This window comes from Catharus ustulatus, chromosome Z, assembly GCF_009819885.2.
Source record: "Catharus ustulatus isolate bCatUst1 chromosome Z, bCatUst1.pri.v2, whole genome shotgun sequence".
NCBI lineage: Eukaryota > Metazoa > Chordata > Aves > Passeriformes > Turdidae > Catharus > Catharus ustulatus.
In genome coordinates, this window is record NC_046262.2 from 46,027,943 (window position 1) to 46,046,958 (window position 19,016).

The following is a 19,016-nucleotide window of genomic DNA, read 5'->3' on the forward strand; positions in this document are numbered from 1 at the left end:
AGGTGAGGTGGGCATGACCATTAAAGAAAGGACCACTTTAATTTATTATTATTATCAACCCCAAAGGAGCTTACTTAGAGTGCTTGCTTACTTAATTAGAGTGCTTGCTATCAAGCACATCTTTTCCCATAGTTTTAGGAGAAAACCTGTCTAACACAACAGTTATGTCTACAGCCACATACCCCCTATGCATGGTGTGAAATCCCCACTGAGTGCCCTGCTGGCCAACCTTTGTCTGAGAGACTGGGAAAGTGGGGAGGAATCTGTGAGTTTAGGGAAAAGGGAATAACCATGAGGTGGCAAGTCATTACAAACCCAGAAAATGGAATTGGAAGCATTTTTGTGTTTAAAAATAAACAGAAAAATATGCAGTATGTCTCTTTTTTTTGCTGTCATATTTCACAGCGTGATCCAGCCTGTTAATGAATAGGCATTTTATTAAAGTACAGCTTTCCAAAGAAAGAGAAGATCTACAGATAATGCCATTGGTCTAGCAACAGAAATCTCTTCAACAATAGAGCCTTTCTAGAATTCTGGGCCAAACTTCTTGCATACTGTTGCCAGCAGAAAAATGAGAGAGTTAGAAGTCAATTTCACTTGGTCCCAGAGAAAGGCAAGGCTACTAGGTGTAAAATCATAGGCTGGTTAACACATCTGAGTTAGGGCTGTCTTTTAAAAAAGAGTAATTCATTTTTTGTTCTGTCTCAAAATAGAAGAAAGCAGCAAAACATCCTGCAGGCAATAGGACTGCGATGAAGCTGTTAAATTCCAGCATCAGCTTGGTGCAGGGCTATGTCAGGGCAATTAGAGCTGCCCCATGCGGCACTGTGCAGTACCACTGTCAGCCTTAATCTGCACACTGATGGGCAGCACAAAATCCAAGTTACAGCCCACAGGAAGCACAACCAGTGAACCCATATTGCTTTGACAGTTTCACTCATCTAGAAATAATGCAAAACGCTATTTAGATGTATTCATCATGACCCTGTGCTCTAGGAAGAAAACAATCTAATGAGGGGCTGAGAGACTCCTTGCAGAAAGCAGCAAAGACATTGGTGGTGGTGGGTTTTTTCATCCCCTCCTTTTAGTATTCTTCATATTTTATCCTGGTGGAGCGTCGTGTTGGGGTAGGTTTCACCAAGCTGTTCTTCACCTTTACAGCCTCACTGAAGAACTTGAAAACAGATGGAAAACTCTTCCAAGAAGTTAGTTCATGGCGTTCTGTACCTGCAAAACACAAAGGTGACAGTTTGACTAGGGGTCATTCTGAACTTGAAAACAGATGGAAAACTCTTCCAAGAAGTTAGTTCATGGCGTTCTGTACCTGCAAAACACAAAGGTGACAGTTTGACTAGGGGTCATTCTGTGACTTGCTGCCTGTTCACAGGATAAATGGTGGAGGGTCAGGGCTGTCCTGCTGCTGAACTCTGGGGTAGCTGACAAAAACAACTGCACACACATGTAGACAAACAAATGCACAAACATACACATATGCACATGCACAGCCACCCACATCACAATCAGAGATCCTCAACAAGAGTCATATCTGGGAAAATAAGATCCCAAACCACTCTGTTAATAAAAGCAAGATTGAAGCACCTCACCTATCTGGTCTGCCTTGGGAAAAAGAAATTGTCTACTTTTAGGCACACTTTGCATTATTTCCTTTTCATTTATACTGCTTTTAACCTGGTCAATGCATTTTCAAGTGAAAGAGAACACTTAATTTGAACTACATCTCATGCATCATGAAGGCATCCTTTGGGCACTTACTCTCACAGATATTACTGAGACAGTAAAGTGGACCTTTCCTGTTTGTGTCTTCCCTCTGCACACAGATTTACCTCTGTATTTTTGTTTTTGGCGTATGCTTCTATTGTTTTGCAAGTGCCTTCCTCAACACATAGTCCATTTGCTTTATCTAAACCACCACACTCCCCTGCTCCTTCTCCCCCGACACCAACTCCACAAAACCAAGACAAAACCAAGACAATGGAGATAGGGAACCAAGGGGTGTGAAAGAGTTGGGACCTCTTCCTGGGTAACGCAATTATGCAGAGATGTTGCCTGGTAGCCTTTGGATCCTGGGCCTCTGTTTGATACTTTAACATTGTTAATGATAATTCTTTGGTCTGTAATAGTAGGTCATTGCTATGGTTACTCTACAATGGTGCAACACTTCACTTTCCCCTTCAGCTATTCACTGAGACCTGGCAACCACATTTGTTGCCTAGCAACAGTTCTGTGACAACATCACAGTCTGGGGGTGACAACAAGGGACACAGTGGCCACAGTCTGCCAGGTGGAGAGGGATGCAGTCCAGGGGAGATGATGGTCCCTGCAGGACATAGGGTGGCCATCAGCCCCTGGGGATATGGGATGGTTGCTCTGGTATGGCATTTGATGCACACCCACCTTCACAACCCTGTCAGGACCATCTATGCATCCATCCAAGGAGCATCCTTCGTGGGTCCACACACACTCATATCCTTCAGAAAGTCTTTGATGGAGGCACTACCTGCCATATTGCATGTCCCTGCTTCTTCAAAGGCAGTCATCACACAAGCATAATAATCCTCCAAAAAACCCTCTCTGGAAAGACACTGCTTCCCACACAAAGAGATTTTTTTTGTGCAAAGACCATTCCATGTCATGTGCACACAGATTTTCCTCCCCCTCTAGCATTCATTGTACAGAGATTATTCATAACATCATCCAGAAACTTCCCATATGCTCCTTTTATACAAATGCTTTCCACTTTCAGATTCACTCATCATTGTAAAAATTCTCTTTGCTGAGAGGCAGTCTATCCTATCAAGCGTTGGACTTGGCAGTGCTGGGCTCCATGACCTCAAGCATCATGTTAATCATAAAAGTTTCTGTGATTCTATCCTGCAGGTGGCTTTCAGTACAGATAACCTATTCCTTCCCTTATAGGACACCTCACAGCAATACTCACCACGACTTCCTCCCTACTTGGGAAACACAGAAGTGACCCAACATAGCAGGAGGCTAAAACTTCCGTTCTAGCAAAACCTGCACCTAACAGATACGTCCCTGAGGTTATGGTTTGGTTCAGTATACTATGAGTGCCCACTGCCACCATGCACACAAAAGTCATTTACCTAAGCTGATTATATGGAGGAATAGGCTGTCCTAACACACTGTGCACTCCTGTACAGGGGTTTCACCTCCTTCGCACATGCCTGTGTCACAGTGTATGGCAAACACCTCTTTGAGCCCTGAAGGCAAAACATCTTTCTGTGTGGCTCTCTGATCCCTACACAGACGTCTGCAACACAAACACACCTTTCTCACTTCTGACTGACTGCATTCTCTGTCTTGATTGCAAGAGGCCTCATTAGTATCCACCTGATTAAGATGAAAATATAGGCTGTGAATACTATGCTGTTTTTACCCCTTTCTTTGTTTTTCAACAAACTCCGTCCTCTGTGAAAAGGGTCATCCGGAAACAAAAAAATGACAAAACAAAAAAAAGACAGAACAAAAAAGTTTCTGAAGCCTCCCGGTGTCTTTCTTCATCCTATCTTCTCCAATGCACTTTCCTCATGTCCTCAAGAGAGATCATGCTCACATTTACTAGTGTTACTGAAACTGATTAACCTATAGCTTTCCTGTGGCAACTCCTCTCAACCCACTCTTCTCAGAAAACAATTCAAACTTTGAGTCTAGAGGGACTCAATGATTCTGCAGTCTAAAGCAATTTTAACACTCCCTATTTTCCCTTTCATAGTAACAATCTTACTGGCAGATGAACAATTTCCCTGGTGATAAAATCACTACAATGGATATTTAGTTTTCAGGATTATGACGATTCTTTGCTTGATTAATACTGCAATGAGAAAAGCTTGCTAAGTACCTGCCTTGGCCTGTTACAGTAATTTTTAAAGGTCACATTTTGCCCTTATATATTCACATTCTACTAATACTAACGGGAAAACCTTAAAAATTTAACATTGCCTACACTGTGCATTTATGATTTATATACCAAATGCTCAGAAAATTCAACAGAAGCAAGTGGAATTATGTCCTAAGGGTGACAACAGATTTTGGCTGTAAGATTTTTGCCAGAGGAAAAATACCATTGATGACTGCAATCTCAATTGTGTATTTAGTAGCACACATCTAAATTAAATGCATGACCAGCCATCTATTTTTTGATACAAAGAATCACTTTTAAGAGACAATAAAAAGCAGTTGTTTTAAAGCCAAGGTCCTCCGAGATACATATTCTTAGTACTTGCTAATTTCAACAACCGTGATGACAAACCGCAATTCAGTATATTGTATTAATTGATGGACTGTTGCACTGTATGTAGTGATTTCAGATATCAATTCTTTGAGAAATCTTAGGAACATGTTGCATAGAAAAGATATAAAAAAACCTGTTAAATGTGGGAAACAACTAGAATACTCTAAAATATGCAAAGGCTACAATTGCAGAACAAAAAGGTATAAATCCTTCCTAGTCCCAGCCCCACAGAGATAAATGACAGAAATGTCAAAAAAGTAAACCAGCCTCCCACTTGCCAGCAGAGAGATACAGAGAGAAATAAAAATATATTTTAACATGTGCATAACATCACTGGAAAGGAGCTCCAAAGAGATGGTGGAACCAATAATGTGTGAGGTGAAATGAGTAATGGCAGTAAAACAGTGAACAAGTTCCAGAATCAATTTGCCAAGCACCACAAAGAGATATTTAATTAGAAATAATGAAGACTTGCCAACACAGTTGTTGATGCAAAAAATCAAGTAAGGGAATACTTTTAAAAATTTAATATCCAAATCACAAGGTTTAGATGACATGCGTATATGGGTCTTCAGGGAATCAGTGGACTACTGGCAACTATTTCTGAGAATTCAGGTAGGCACCAGAGGACCAGGGTGGGGATGAGAAGAAAAAAAATTCCTAATTTGAGAAAAGGAGGATTAATTGAAACTAAGTACCACACATAAAATTCATGTCTGAATACCAGCAAAGAAAGAGATCAACATTATAAAACAAATCACAAGCACCTTTAGGATAACAGCAGACACAACAAGTTCAAATTTGACAAGAACAGATAAAACCCAAACTTTATTGAGTAACAAAAATCAGCAGGTGAGAGACTTATCCACTGCTGTGTTTTCCACATAGGTCAACCTGGCAACCTTGGGGCAGTGGGAACCACTATAATCACTTAAAATGGATTATGACCTTCACTGTTTCAATGGGTTGCGGTCACTTGCAAATCAGTCGCTTTATGCCAGTCAAAGGGCCCCCAAATACTTGATATTGATGGTAATGCAGCTCCCAAATGTGTGCTGCCATGCCTGTGCTGTCTCTAACTGCCAGCAGCTGCAGTACACATCACATCTCTACAGGGTCCAGATCTCATAATCTCATCTCATCTCATCGCATCGCATCTCATCTCATCATCTCATCATCCCATCCCACCCCACCCCACCCCATCCCATCCCATCCCATCCCATCCCATCCCATCCCATCCCATCCCATCCCATCCCATCCCATCCCATCCCATCCCATCCCATCCCATCCCATCCCATCCCATCCCATCCCATCCCATCCCATCCCATCCCATCCCATCCCATCCCATCCCATCCCATCCCATCCCATCCCATCCCATCCCATCCCATCATCCCATAGATGCGAAGTTATGCCTATTGCACATTATCTCAGACTCCAGGAAATGGGTGCTGGCACACTTTTGGAGAAGTGGTTCAAGCATTTGAGAAGACAAATAATAAGTAATAATATGGGGTTGAAAATACACCTATGAAGTCCCAGGGTGCTGGTCTTTTAAATATGGTTATTAGTAATCTGAAAGAATATTAAGAGTATAGATACTGAATATAGGAATACTGTATTGAATAGGAGATAGTACAAACACAAGAAGGAACAAAAACAAAAACCGAAAGGGCAGCCTAAATGGGTAGGAAAAATAAGGAAGAGGAAAAACAAAAGATTGAAACTGGGAATGGTGCCTGCAGGAGTGGTCATGCAATATGACTGTGTGAATGATCCTGATGGTCATTTGCACACAAGCATGCAAAGGCACATTCTCTGTCTTCCCTTTCCACTTTCACTCAGGAGAAGCAGCTCTTCATCTAGCAAGGCTGACAAACTCCTCCACCTGAAAGCAAAGTGTCTGGAGAGAGAAGAGCTCTGCAATCACCATAATTCACTCTTGTAGTGTGATTACTGTCTGCGTAGGACAAAGGTGCCCTCCTACAGTGACTGCCCACTATGTCAGACAAAAACGTCCTCCCGCTGTGCTCAGAAGATGCACAGCACAATGGTGGGCCCCTGCCGTGTTTACAAGATGTGTGGGACAAAGGTTTCCTGTGCTGTACAGGAGCTGTGAGAGATCTTCATATGTGCCTTAGCACTGAAATGTTTCTGCAGAGAGAAGTTTCCCTGTTGAAAAGCTTCTCCACAGATACTAGCCATAGGACTGACCTTGGGTCTGCTTCTCAAAGTGACAGTTCATCTCTAAAGAGTGTGGGCTTCAAAATGAACTAAGGGTATTCCACGCCTTGGGGTTTAGTTCCCATTGGGATGGAGAATTCTGCTGCTCTTCAACAATGTCTTGCTCAGCAGAGAGTTTGTGATCATGATCTACACTGAGACCCTGTCATGCTGCAAAACGCCAATGTGAGTAGCTTAGCCATCTTGTCTGTAGATAGTGGCAGAGATTGCTTTTACATTTATGTATCAAGCTACATATCTAAAAGGCATTCAGTCTTATCAGAACTTGATTTAAATGGTTTAGAGGTTGAAATATAGAATTTTGTGGGCATTTGCAGGAACAGAAACCCTTTAAACATTATTAAATGTGAAAAGCAGCACCATTTCTCCTTTACACATAAACTAACAGATAAGCCAACTCCATCTGACTGGTAGACAAGTGTGACAGACCTTTCAGAAAGGATTCTTTTTCTCCTGAAAGTTATGAATCAATGGACATTTCTATCTTTCTTTCTCACATTATCTACATACACATTGAAGAACTTCTTTAATTCTTAGGTATTCAGTTCTGCAATACTGTGTAGCAATTTAATAACACTGTCCAAATATGCACTTAGGTGTGAATAAGAGATGCTTCCTGCCTGTCCTACATCCATCTTTCTATATGCTAACAAATTACTTCTGTATCACAAAGCTATTTCTGAACAGGAATCTAACTTTTTTTACTCTTGAGTGCATCAGATATTATCAAGTATGACAGAACTACTTTTAATCCATAAGGTTTCTCTACTTACAATTCTTCTACCGTGTTGATCTGCATGGGAAGAAATTACTGTGTCTTTTGTGACTATTTTGGTCAACTTATGTAAACATCTAGGTCTCAAACTCCAAAACAGAAGAAACTCTCAGATCATCCCCAGTAAAGCTAACAAAAAAGGAGATTAAAGAAATAAATCTTGCCTAAAATCTCTCAATAGTTCTGACTAGGAAAATGAGAACTTCAGGAAAAATTGTGAATGAGTCCATAAGCTCAAGAACTTTGAGATCAAATGACCTTAGGAGTTTTTGCATATGTACTTCTAGAAGTCACAATGGCTAAAAAAGGTTAACATTTAAGGCAAAATTAAGAGATAATTTAAGTAACTAATGAAATGAAAGCAGTAATTTCTGAGGGGACATAAAAAAACCCAATCCCAAAATTTGAAGTGTTACTTTGGCAAAGAAATAATAACTTATGTAGTCACGGACATGATAATAATCTGAAAGTAACTGTGTAGGGAAATGAATTATTTTTAGAAGCCAAGAAGGAAGAAACAGAACAATCTGAAGAAGTGAAATACAACTTATTAAGTGGGCTTAGATACAAAATAAACTGGTTAAGACTCTATATTCATATAAGAAAAATCATAGCAGTGCTGGAAACGGAAGACTTTTTTACTTAGTTATTAGTTATTTACTTAGTTATCTACTTTGACATAAAACAGTTCTTATTTTTGTTGCACATGTATTACCAATAATAGTCCTTAGTGGTGTCCTGGTTTAGGGGACAGTATTGCCAGAAAAGAAAAGAAGGCGAGAACTTTTTCCCAAAACGGAGAGTGAAAATTCCCTCCCTCCCAGTTTACTATAATTTGGAAATCAAGGGTTTCTCAGGCAAAAGATATGGGTTTAGGAATAACAGTTCTTTACTGATATATCTACAAGACAAAACAAAAACAACATCAGCTATGAAAAAAAAAATCAGTGACAAAACAGAACGAAACTTAGTCTCAGTCTTTTGTCCAGTCAGATGCCCTCCTCCTCCACACGGTCCCAGTGGAGCGGGGCAGACGGCTTTTTTCTCAGTTGCAGCAACTGCAGGAGCAGGCAGGCGGTAGCAGCAGGGGGGTCCCAGGTGGGAGGAGGGTGAAGGAAAAAACCTTCCCTCCCCGTTTGTGTCCCAATTCTCAGTGCTGTTCTCAGAAGCAGAAACCTGTAGCAGTGTTGGAGTGCAGGGCCTGGTCGCACCATGGAGAAAACAAACCTCTCTCCTCTGCGTTCAGGCCGTAGTGTGAGTGGCACCTCGCAAGGACAAAGTAACTTACAACTATTCATCCCCACCCCTTCTTTTGTCTTGAGTAATTAGAAACCAGGCAGTTGCCCAGCCAGGTTCCTTTAACATGCTCATGGGAAAAATTTTCTCCACCGAGGGAAAGAGTAAAAACTCCCCCAACCCCCAACATTATCCACCTCAAAATTTTTTCCATGCTAACATACTCCATCAAATTAGAACCTTTAAATTATATACATACATGCAGTTACAGACACAGTATCATAGATAGTTCACCCTAGAACAAGGTCTCCTTGGGGTATGCATCGGGTCTCTCCATTCTTTTGCATCACCCACCAGGTGCAACCTGATCCTTGAGCAAAAAGCACCCCACGGACAGGATTTTCTTTGCTGGAGGCAGAGTTCACCCAAGTTTTCCCTAGCACACCTCTCATGTGTACCACTGGAACCTTATCTGCATCTGATGTTCCCAAGAGCTCAGATTGGGCGGGGCCTGCTCGATTAGTGGAGCCTCGGGTATTCACTAATCATGCGGCCTTTGGTAGATTACTCTCCCACTTCTTGAAAATCCTCCTAACCAAGTGTCTTCAAGGTGGTTTTAAGTAGACCATTTCACTGTTCGATCTTCCCAGCTGCTGGTGCATGATAGGGGATATGGTACAACCACTCAATGTCGTCTTCCCTAGCCCGGTTGTTCTTGAAATGAGTCCTATTGTCTGACTCAATTCTCTCAGAGGTACCATGCCTCCAAAGGACCTGTTTCTCAAGACCCAGGATGGTGTTCCAGGCAGTGGCGTGAGGCACAGGGTAGGTCTCCAACCATCCGGTGGTGGCTTCTACCGTGGTCAGCACGTAGCGCTTGCCTTGGCGGGTTTGAGGCAGTGTGATGTAATTAATTTGCCAGGCCTCCCCGTACTTATATTTGGACCAACGCCCATCATACCAGAGGGCCTTTACCTGCTTGGCCTGTTTGATGGCAGCGCACGTATCACAGTCATGGATAACTTGAGAAATACTGTCCATGGTTAGATCCACCCCTTGGTCATGTACCCATTTACACATGGTGTCTCTGCCCTGATGACCTGAGGCATCATGGGCCCACCGAGCCAGGAACAATTCTCCCTCGTGCTATCAATCTAAGTCTATCTTTGACACCTCTATCTTTGAGGCCTGATCTACCTGCTCGTTGTGTCAGTGTTTCTCATTAGCCCGACTCTTGGGGACATGGGCATCCACAAGACGGACTTTCACAGGTAGCTTCTCTAGTCAGGTGGCAATGTCTTTCTACTCATCAGTAGCCCAGATTGGTTTTCCCCTATGTTGCCACTTTGCCTTTTTCCACCTTTCCAGCCAACCCCACAGAGCACTGGCTACCATCCATGAATCAGTATAAAGGTAGAGCTTTGGAAACTTCTCTCCCTCGGCAACGTCCAAGGCCAGTTGAACAGCTTTAAGTTCAGGAAGTTGACTTGATCCACCTTCTCTTTCAGTAGCTTGTGCAACCTGTCGAGTGGGGCTCCATACAGCTGCTTTTCACTTCCTGTTCATCCCCACAATGTGGCAAGAACCATCGGTGAAAAGAGCATAGCATGTTTCATCTGTTGGCAGTTGGTTACACGGTGGGGTTTCCTCAGCCTGGCTCACTTGTTCTTGCTCCTCGTCATTGGCGAGACCAAAGTTTTCACCTTCTGGCCAGTTCGTAATTATCTCCAAAATGCCAGGGCAATTTGGGTTTCCGATGCGGGCGCGTTGCGTGATGAGGGCAATCCACTTGCTCTCGGTGGTGTGGTGGGTAGAGGGAACTTTTCCTTTGAACATTCACCCCAGCACTGGTAGTCAGGGTGCCAGGAGGAGTTGTGCTTCCATGCCGATCACTTCTGAGGCAGTTTGGACTCCCTCATAGGCAGCCAAGATCTCCTTCTCTGTGGGAGTGTAGTTGGCTTCAGACCCTCTGTAGCTTCGGCTCCAGAATCCCAGAGGTCGGCCTTGAGTCTCCCCAGGCACTTTCTGCCAAAGGTTCCAGGACAGGCCATGGTTCCCGGCTGCAGAATAAAGCACGTTCTTCACCTCTGGTCCCATCCTGCCTGGGCCAAGGGCTACCACATGAGCGATCTCCTGTTTGATCTCGGCAAAGCCTTGCTGCTGCTTAGCACCCCAGTGGAAATCGTTCTTCTTACTGTTGACCAGCTAGAGAGCGCTCACAACCTGACTTTACTCAGGAATGTGCATTCTCCAAAAGCCTATGGTACCTAGGAAAGTTTGTGTTTCCTTCTTGTTGGTTGGGGGAGACATCGCAGTGATCTTATTGATGACCTCAGTGGGGATCGGGCGCCGTCCATCTTGCCACTTTACTTCCAGAAACTGGATCTCTCAGGCAGGTTTTTTGACTTTGCTCTTTTTAATGGTAAAGCCGGCTCTCAGCAGAATCTGGATGATCTTTTCTCCTTTCTCAAATACCTCCATTGCCGTGTTCCCCCACACAATGATGTCATCAATGTATTGAAGGTGTTCTGGAGCCTCACCCTTTTCCAGTGCAGCCTGGATCAGTCCATGGCAGATGGTGGGGTTGTATTTCCACTCCTGGGGTAGATGATTCCAGGTGTACTGCATGCCCCTCCAGGTGAAAGCAAACTGAGGCTTGCACTCTGCTGCTAGAGGAATGGAGAAAAATGCGTTAGCAATGTCAATGGTGGCATACCACCTTGCTGCCTTGGACTCCAACTCATACTGGAGCTCTAGCATATCTGGGACGGCAGGGCTCAGCGGTGGAGTCACTTCCTTCAATGCACGATAGTCCACAGTCAAACTCCATTCTCCATCAGACTTGCACACAGGCCAAATGGGGCTGTTGAAGGGTGAGTGGGTTTTGCTGACCATCCCTTGGCTCTCTAGCTCATGGATCATCTTGTGGATGGGGATCACGGCATCTCGATTCGTCCAGTACTGCCGGCGGTGAACTGTTGAGGTGGCAATTGGCACTTGCTGCTCTTCCACCTTCAGAAGTCCCACTGCAGATGGGTTTTCTGACAGTCCAGGCAAGGTGTTCAACTGCTTAATGCCCTCTACCGCTACAGCAGCTATTCCAAATGTCCACCTAAATCCCTTTGGGTCTTCATAATAGTCACTCCTGAGAAAGTCTATGCCTAGAATGCACGGTGCCTCTGGGCCAGTCACAATTGGATGTTTCTGCTACTCCTTCCCAGTCAGGCTCACCTCAGCTTCCAGCAAAGTCAATTCCTGTGATCCCCCCATCACCCCAGCAATGGAAACACGCGCTTCCCCCACATGTTCTGATGGTATTAGGGTGCATTGTGAACCAGTACAACTAATGCCCTATATTCCTGTGGCTCTAATGTGCCAGGTCATCGGACCCACACTATCCAATAGACTCTGTTATCCCATGCCTCTCCCTGGCTAGAGGCAGGGCCCCTCTAGCCCTGGCTATTATTCCTTTCCTGGACATACATAGTGGAGGTTCCTTCAAGTGGGTCTGACAGATTATCCTCCCTTCTGTAATGCCCATCACACTGGTCATGGGAGGTTGAGGCTACCTTCACTTTAGTGTAGCTCCTTTGGTTAGCATTTCCCTCCCTGAGTTGATGCACCCGTGCTGCCAGGACAGAAGTGGGTTTCCCATCCCATTTTCCCGTGTCTTCTCCATGGTCATGCAGAAAAAAACATAGGTCAGCTTGTGAGGTGCACCCTTGTTCACTAGCTGAGGGGCGTTGGGCTGTAACCTTGGGGTATGAGGCTTGCACTGGTGCTGCCTTGATCTTCCTCATCTCTTCCCTCATCTCAGTTATCTCACCTCTCATCCCCCTCACCTCCTTCATCTCCTCCCTCATCCCCCTCACCTCCTTCATCTCCTCCCTTATCCCTGCCTGTATGCAATCCTTGACCACAGCAGAAACCTGGGCCTGCATTGCGCCATTCATCATACTGTGAAAACCCCTAAGCTTGTTAGCAACAGAGCTCACTGTTTCTCAGTGCTCATCAGCATTAATCATTGCAATGAAGTTGGTATATTGAGATGGCCCTCGGTTTGCCAGATTCCACAACATGTGCCCTGTGCACCTCACCTTGTCAGGGTCATTTTCATGCTGTCCATCCCTCCCAAAGAGTACCTCCAGTACTGCCACTTCAATCAGTTGTTGAATTCCTTCCTCAAGGGTCTTCCAGTGCATTCTATTGAGGTGCTCCTGAATTCTTTCTCTGTTGACAAACCTCTCTCTTACACTCATTAAAAGCCGCTCCCAGAGGGGAAGGGGGCCTGGCTCCCTTACGAATATCTGGTCCACAGCTGAGTCCTGGGACAAGGATCCCAAATTCCTTGCTTCTGTACCATCTAAGTGCACACCTGTACCCATAAGTTCCCACACTCAAAGTAACCAAATTGTCAAAGCCTCCCGGCCCCGTCGTGCAACATCTTTCCGCAGATTGTGGAGATTTTCATAAGACAGGGACGCAGTGATGATTTCAACCTCTGGCTCCCCTGCTGGTCGTGAGGGCCCGCCTCTCTGGTCCTTTTTGTCTAAGTGCCTTGTTTTCATTTTAGACTTTCTAGTTTCCACAGGGGTGACTGCTGCTGGCTGTGAGTGCCCTTGCAATTCAACTGGAACCTGGGTAGATGTAACACCTATGGCTTCCACTACAGCATCACTGGATTCTCCCCCTTTAAGGCAGGGCTTCTCACCAACTGGGGAGAGGTACTCCTTCATCTGGCTCATCTCACTCATCTGCTTCACTAGAACCCCCATCCCCTCTGGGTGGTTCCTTTCTGAGATGGGCTGTGGGGCAGTGTCAGGCTCTGGGGCAACATCCCTAGTCTCTGGGGCAGGGTCAATGTCTGCAGCACCATCCCTATTTCCTGAAGTAGGTATCAGGGTTGCTATCCAGCTTAATCTCCCCTTATCTCTAAATGTTAAGTAAGACAAGCTTATCAGTAACACCACCTACTGTATGATATCATTAGCATTTAGAGGAGATTTGAACCCTTCAAAAACTGGTGGGGTAGACCCAAAAATCTGGGTGAAGGGTTGGGAGAAAATTACTTTAATCTGAAATACTCGAGGGCTGATTTTTAAATCTGAGTTTCTTCCAAAATCTCACAGCTTTTTACTGCCTATGGGGCAGAGACCTGTAGACTACACACTTTATTATCTTATGAGAACACTACTAATGTAAGAAATACATCAGCAATACCAGGACAAGGGAAACAACCAGCTGCTTAGAAAATAGCTCCTTTTTGTAATGACATTTTATGATTGTTTGTTTCTAAATAGTAATTATGCCATCCAACATCTGGATGTACCAGCAGTATAAGCATAAACTAACCAGTTTTGGCACTTTCCAAAAACACAGTAGCCAATGCAACACCATAGAAATGACAATGTTGGCACCAAAGAGCAGCTAGGAAAGGCAGCAGTGCTTTAAAATAACATGTCACATGACAGTAGAGATACCCCATCCACTAAAGATGTAAAAATGTTCTTAATCACTAGCAGGATAAGCACATACTGCTTGCCAATTTGTGAAATTTTGAACCCAAGAACAAACTGCACTAAAGCAATTTTAAAATAAAGCAGTAGAATGTAATTTGCTCTTCTTTCACATCAGAAGCAAAGCGTGAAGACTGGTGTGGATGCCGACATAGGCAGCTGTGGAAGTAAAGGTCTTTAAAGGGACAGAAATGAAACTGTATCTAAAGAGCACGCTGCAATGAGAACATGCATCGGTATGAAACACATCAAACACCCAATTTGTTTTTCTGATCTTAGTAAGAATCGGAATTCATACCTTGCAAACCTTTAATGAATACACTAGCTCTCCCTTTCCACAGCAGAAAATGTTTAGAATCTTCTGCATAAGAAACCCTTCAAGAGCAATTTTTCTGCCTGAATTTTTTACTTGGATTGTAGTGTCCTGTTGTATCTGTGTAGACAAAACACTACAGGCAACACAAGTACAGAGTATTTTCATAGGTACAATGATATTCACTAATCCATCTGCTTAATCTTGGGACTACTGCCTCTGGCTAGCTCCAACCCAACCCAACTAGCTCAACCTAAGGTAAGCTAAACTAAGGTAAGCTAAACTAAGGTAAGCTAAGCTAAGCTAAACTAAGCTAAGCTAAGCTAAGCTAACCTAACTCAACACAATTCAACTCCTCCAAGGTGCCATTGGTAGTATCCATCTTCTCCCTGGTCACAGAAAAGGCACTTTCCCTTGATCTTTCTTCAGAGACTAATCTTGTGAAGGGTAAGATGACAAAATCTCAAGAATACAAGTGCCACCTCTAGAGTGCCAGTTTTGATCCTGTGGGGAACCTAACTTCATCTGAACCTGGTCCTCTCCTTCTGATGGCTCCTCCTGCAGGATGGTGGAAATGAAGTTAGCAAATGCTGGGCTATGATGGGTCTGTTGACCTGCTTTCCTGCTTTTGCTGGACACCAACTTCCTGAGCCACCACCTACCACAAATGATTCATCTCCTTCCATCAAGAGAGGTGAAATTCAAGAGCCTAAATTCAAGTGATCCTGAAAATCAAGATCCAATTCATGTAAATTCAGCCACTCACCACACCCTGAGGTGTCTAAGCGCCACAAACACCTCAACTCCTGACCTTAAAGTTGGCACCTTATAATGGTATCACTTCTGTAGTGCTCAGAAACACATCAGACTTTGCAGTGAAAATACTCCCAAGGGTCTCAGACAAATAGTGTTTCTGTGTCCCCCTCTCCCCCTGCCCCATAAATGCTAAGTAGGTGCCCAAGCGGGAATGCCTTCTTATCTCCCTCCTAAGGCTTCATTTCACATGAATCTCTTGTTACTGCTTGCCCCTTTGTCATCCACCTGGGACACCTGTTTCTCCAGAATACCTATTTCTCCAGGAAATCCAATTCTGAATTCCTCTTCTACAGCTTGCTCACCTGGCAGCTCTTCTTGAACTCATGCTCAGTGCCTGGCCTTGATCTTATTCCATCTCATCCATACACTGATCCCAGCTGTCCTGTTCTTGTGGAGCATGTTTCTGCCTTTTTCTGACTTCACTTCGGCCATTTCAGGAAGACCTCCTCTATCTCATTGCTAGTATACCCAGCCAATTTCCCCTCACAAACCCCTCTGTCTTCCAAGTTGCTGACATCAAGCACATCTTCCTTCTCCCTGTTTTCCTCTCTCTTGAGAGTAAAAGAAAGTCCCAGGTCTGACTGGCAAGTCAGACAAGTATTTGGCAATGTCTAGAGTTAGAATACGGGATGTGATAAAAGGTATCTATTCTATCACCATCTGTTGAGGGTGGGGACAGTGATCCTTATCGCCATGGGAGATGTTCTGCTAATGGGTCATCCATTGAAGCCAGGGGGAGTATTGTTCTTTATCTTTTCACAACTCATCCTTCCTCCAGGGAGGCATCTTCTGCTAATGGCCCATTGAGTCCCACTGTGGGACTGATAAAATTACTTCATCCCATTGGAAGTTGCTCCAGCCAGGAAGAAAAGCCTAACATTTCTTACCAAGATAAAACAGAGGTTTTGGGGACACTAAGGTAGCCCTTTCTCCACTGGACTCCAAAGGGAAGCTGGATTTTCTCCACATCACCACTGGACCTCCAGAGGGAAACTGCACCTTCTACAGGACCACTGCTTCAACTGAATCACATCTGTCACTACAAAAGGATTACAACCACCATTTAATCAGACTGCTACCAACACCCTGTCTGACGAGGTGTCAGGTTGTACTCTGGCTTTGTCAGGGCTTGGAGTTTGTTTCTTTGTAGTATTGTATTTCCATTTTAATTTCCCTAGTAAAGAACTGTTATTCCTAATTCCCATATCTTTGCCTGAGAGTCGCTTGATTTCAAAATTATAATTATTTAGAGGGAGGGGGTTTACATTTTCCATTTCAAAGAGAGGCTCCTGCCTTTCTTAGCAGACACCTGTCCTCCAAACTAGGACAGGCAAGTACAGTAATTTCACGACTATAAGGCGCACCCTTTTGACTGAAATTTTGGTCCGAACCCAGAAGTGTGCCTTATAGTCCAGAGCACCTTATATAATGTACAAAGTTGCGAAATTTGCAAACCCGGAAGTGTGAGCTGCGAGCAGAGTTGGGAATCGTGGGAGCCACGGCCGCCGGGCGGGAGTACACTGGGACGTAGTGCAGCTGCCGGCCGGGGGAACGCAGTGTGGGCACCGGCCCGGGAGAAGCAGGGAGAAGTGGTGCAGCTGCCAGCCGCGTGGAAGTGGTGACAAGTGGCACCGTGGCCGCCGACTGCGGGGAAGCGGCAACAAGCGGCGCAGCCGCAGGGAAGCGAGGAGAAGCGGCACAGCCACAGGAAAGTGGTGAGAAGTGGCGAGAAGTGCTGCCGCTGCGGGAAAGTGGCAAGAAGCGCCACTGCCGCCAGCTGGGGGGAAGCCGGGACGCAGCACGGCTGCGCGGTGGGAGTTGGGAGCCATGAGCCATGCCAGCCGGCACTGGGGATGGGCGGGAGTGCCGGGGTCCACTGCACGGGAAGGGCGCCTGGGGCTGCGTTTAAAGGCTATACCGATCTTTGAAAAGTGCTTGCAAATTGAGCACCTGCCAGTAATTTGTTACTTTGTTGCGCGCCGTGTGGCTCCGTGCTGCAAATAAAAAGTGCGCCTTATAATCCAGTGCGCTTTATATGATGTACAAAGTTGTGAAATTTGCCGACTTCGGGGGGGTGCGCCTTATAGTCCGGTGCGCCTTATTGTTGTGAAATGACTGTATTTTAAAAAGCTGAACCCAGGATGTACCTACCATCCAGATGTAATGGTGAGGGTAGAAAAAGAAAATGCGTGAAAATGCAGCTGCCCTACTCTGCAGGATCAGAGAAATGAGATATTTATCTCCTAGGTGAGAATGATGGTTTCATAGGAAATTCAGAGCATTTTCCTAATCACTTAATGGAAAGGAAACACATCTGAGTTTGTAAAATGTCATGGGAGATGAAACCTGTCCACCAGAACACAAACACCAAGTAACAAATGGAGTTAAAAAATCATGTTTGGCGAGTAAATAACAAATATCCTTCAGTCTGATAAAATTTCAGTTATGTCAAGTAAGTATAAAAAAATTACTGGAAAAAATAAACAAAATATTGCAGATTTGAGATGTGAATAACCCTTGTGCACTTGCTGTAAGCAATTTATGACTAACCCATACCATATCAATTTTTCTCACTTGCATTACACCAACTGCTGTCTATATATGTGCACATATCCGCCCATCCTGTCCATCTAGGACTTACATGATCTACTTCCATGTGTCTGCACAACTGTGGTAGTGATGAAAATGGTGACAAGATAGTGCTGTTTTGCCAGTGATTTGACACCAATACAGTGAGGGTTAACTTTCTTTTATTAGCATGACCTTTGCTGGTTGTTGTTAATGAACATTCTTGAAGGATGCAGGTGACTGAATCCAGATGTGAGATTTTATGGACAATGATCATTGTTATAGGTCAAGTATACCTGTGCTGCAATCATAAAATTAATAACCTGTATAACAACAGCTTTACATATGACTATCTCAGAAGAGCGCCACTTGTGTAACTCACAGCCTTTGGAAATGCCATTTATAATTTATACCCAATTTGAAGTGCAAAGATTTCTCTCTCCCACAAGTCGAGGTAATCAATATGGGTCTGCACCTATCACAGCCTGATGAGGTTAAGTGTGTTGCATGAATCAGCTACGCTGGGCAAACAACACAGCTCATAAACATTGCAAAAGAGATCTCCAGTGGCCATTTTCCACACCTGCACTGTGAGAGCAAATAACGGAAATAATTTTTTTGTAGGGATACCATCCATGCTTAGTGTTGAGAACTAAATTAATTGCATAGTTGCCTCAGAACTACTCAGAAACTTGAGGGACTTTCACAAGTCACATGGATTTTAGGTTTCTGCACTCTAATTCATAACACATCAAGACTTAATGCCAGATACTATGAAGCCTCTATAAAATGGAAACTGGCAATTTAATACTAAACACTAATTCACAAATAATTTTTAATTAGACTAAATTTAGCTAAGCTTAATAATATCACATGTCCTGTGACTTAACCTCAGAGATATCACTAGAGGGACTGTTTGAGATTAATGATCATAAAGCTGCATTTCATTCCCTGCTTAATCCTTCTCCTTGTTACAGCAGACTGCAGCTCTGCCTGGAAATGCTCAGTGCATGTGCCTTGCTTCCTACCTCTTCTGAACAGCACCACCCAAAATCAGTCATGGATAATGCTCAAGATGCAGGGGCAGCAAGCCAGTCTGTGGCAAAGAGTTCAAGACAGGCATCAGGTGGGGGAAGCAGTGAAGTGAGGCGCAGGTAGAGCGAAGCTGAAGGCAGCCGTACGGCAGACAAGACAGGAAGTCATGTTGTGTGCTGGCACGCGCTGATCTCTGCCAACAGCTCTCCTGACATCCTCATCTATGGAGTCAGACATGAACAT

General features: G+C 44.2%; 1 protein-coding gene across 5 annotated transcripts in view; it reads right to left on the reverse strand.

Annotated features, from left to right (window-relative positions):
- Positions 1 to 378: 378 nt before the first annotated feature.
- Positions 379 to 19,016, reverse strand: part of FAM172A (family with sequence similarity 172 member A) — a 298,225-nt gene continuing 279,587 nt past the window's right edge. For 3 of the 5 annotated variants that reach the window (XM_033084699.1, XM_033084692.1, XM_033084697.1), the window contains one exon: positions 1,269 to 1,324. In XM_033084699.1, the coding sequence (XP_032940590.1) occupies positions 1,304 to 1,324 (21 nt within the window). In that variant the 3' untranslated portion in view covers positions 1,269 to 1,303. Of the gene's footprint in view, positions 1,325 to 19,016 lie in introns of all 5 variants that reach the window. The other 2 variants (XM_033084694.1, XM_033084695.1) reach the window with 2 other exon arrangements.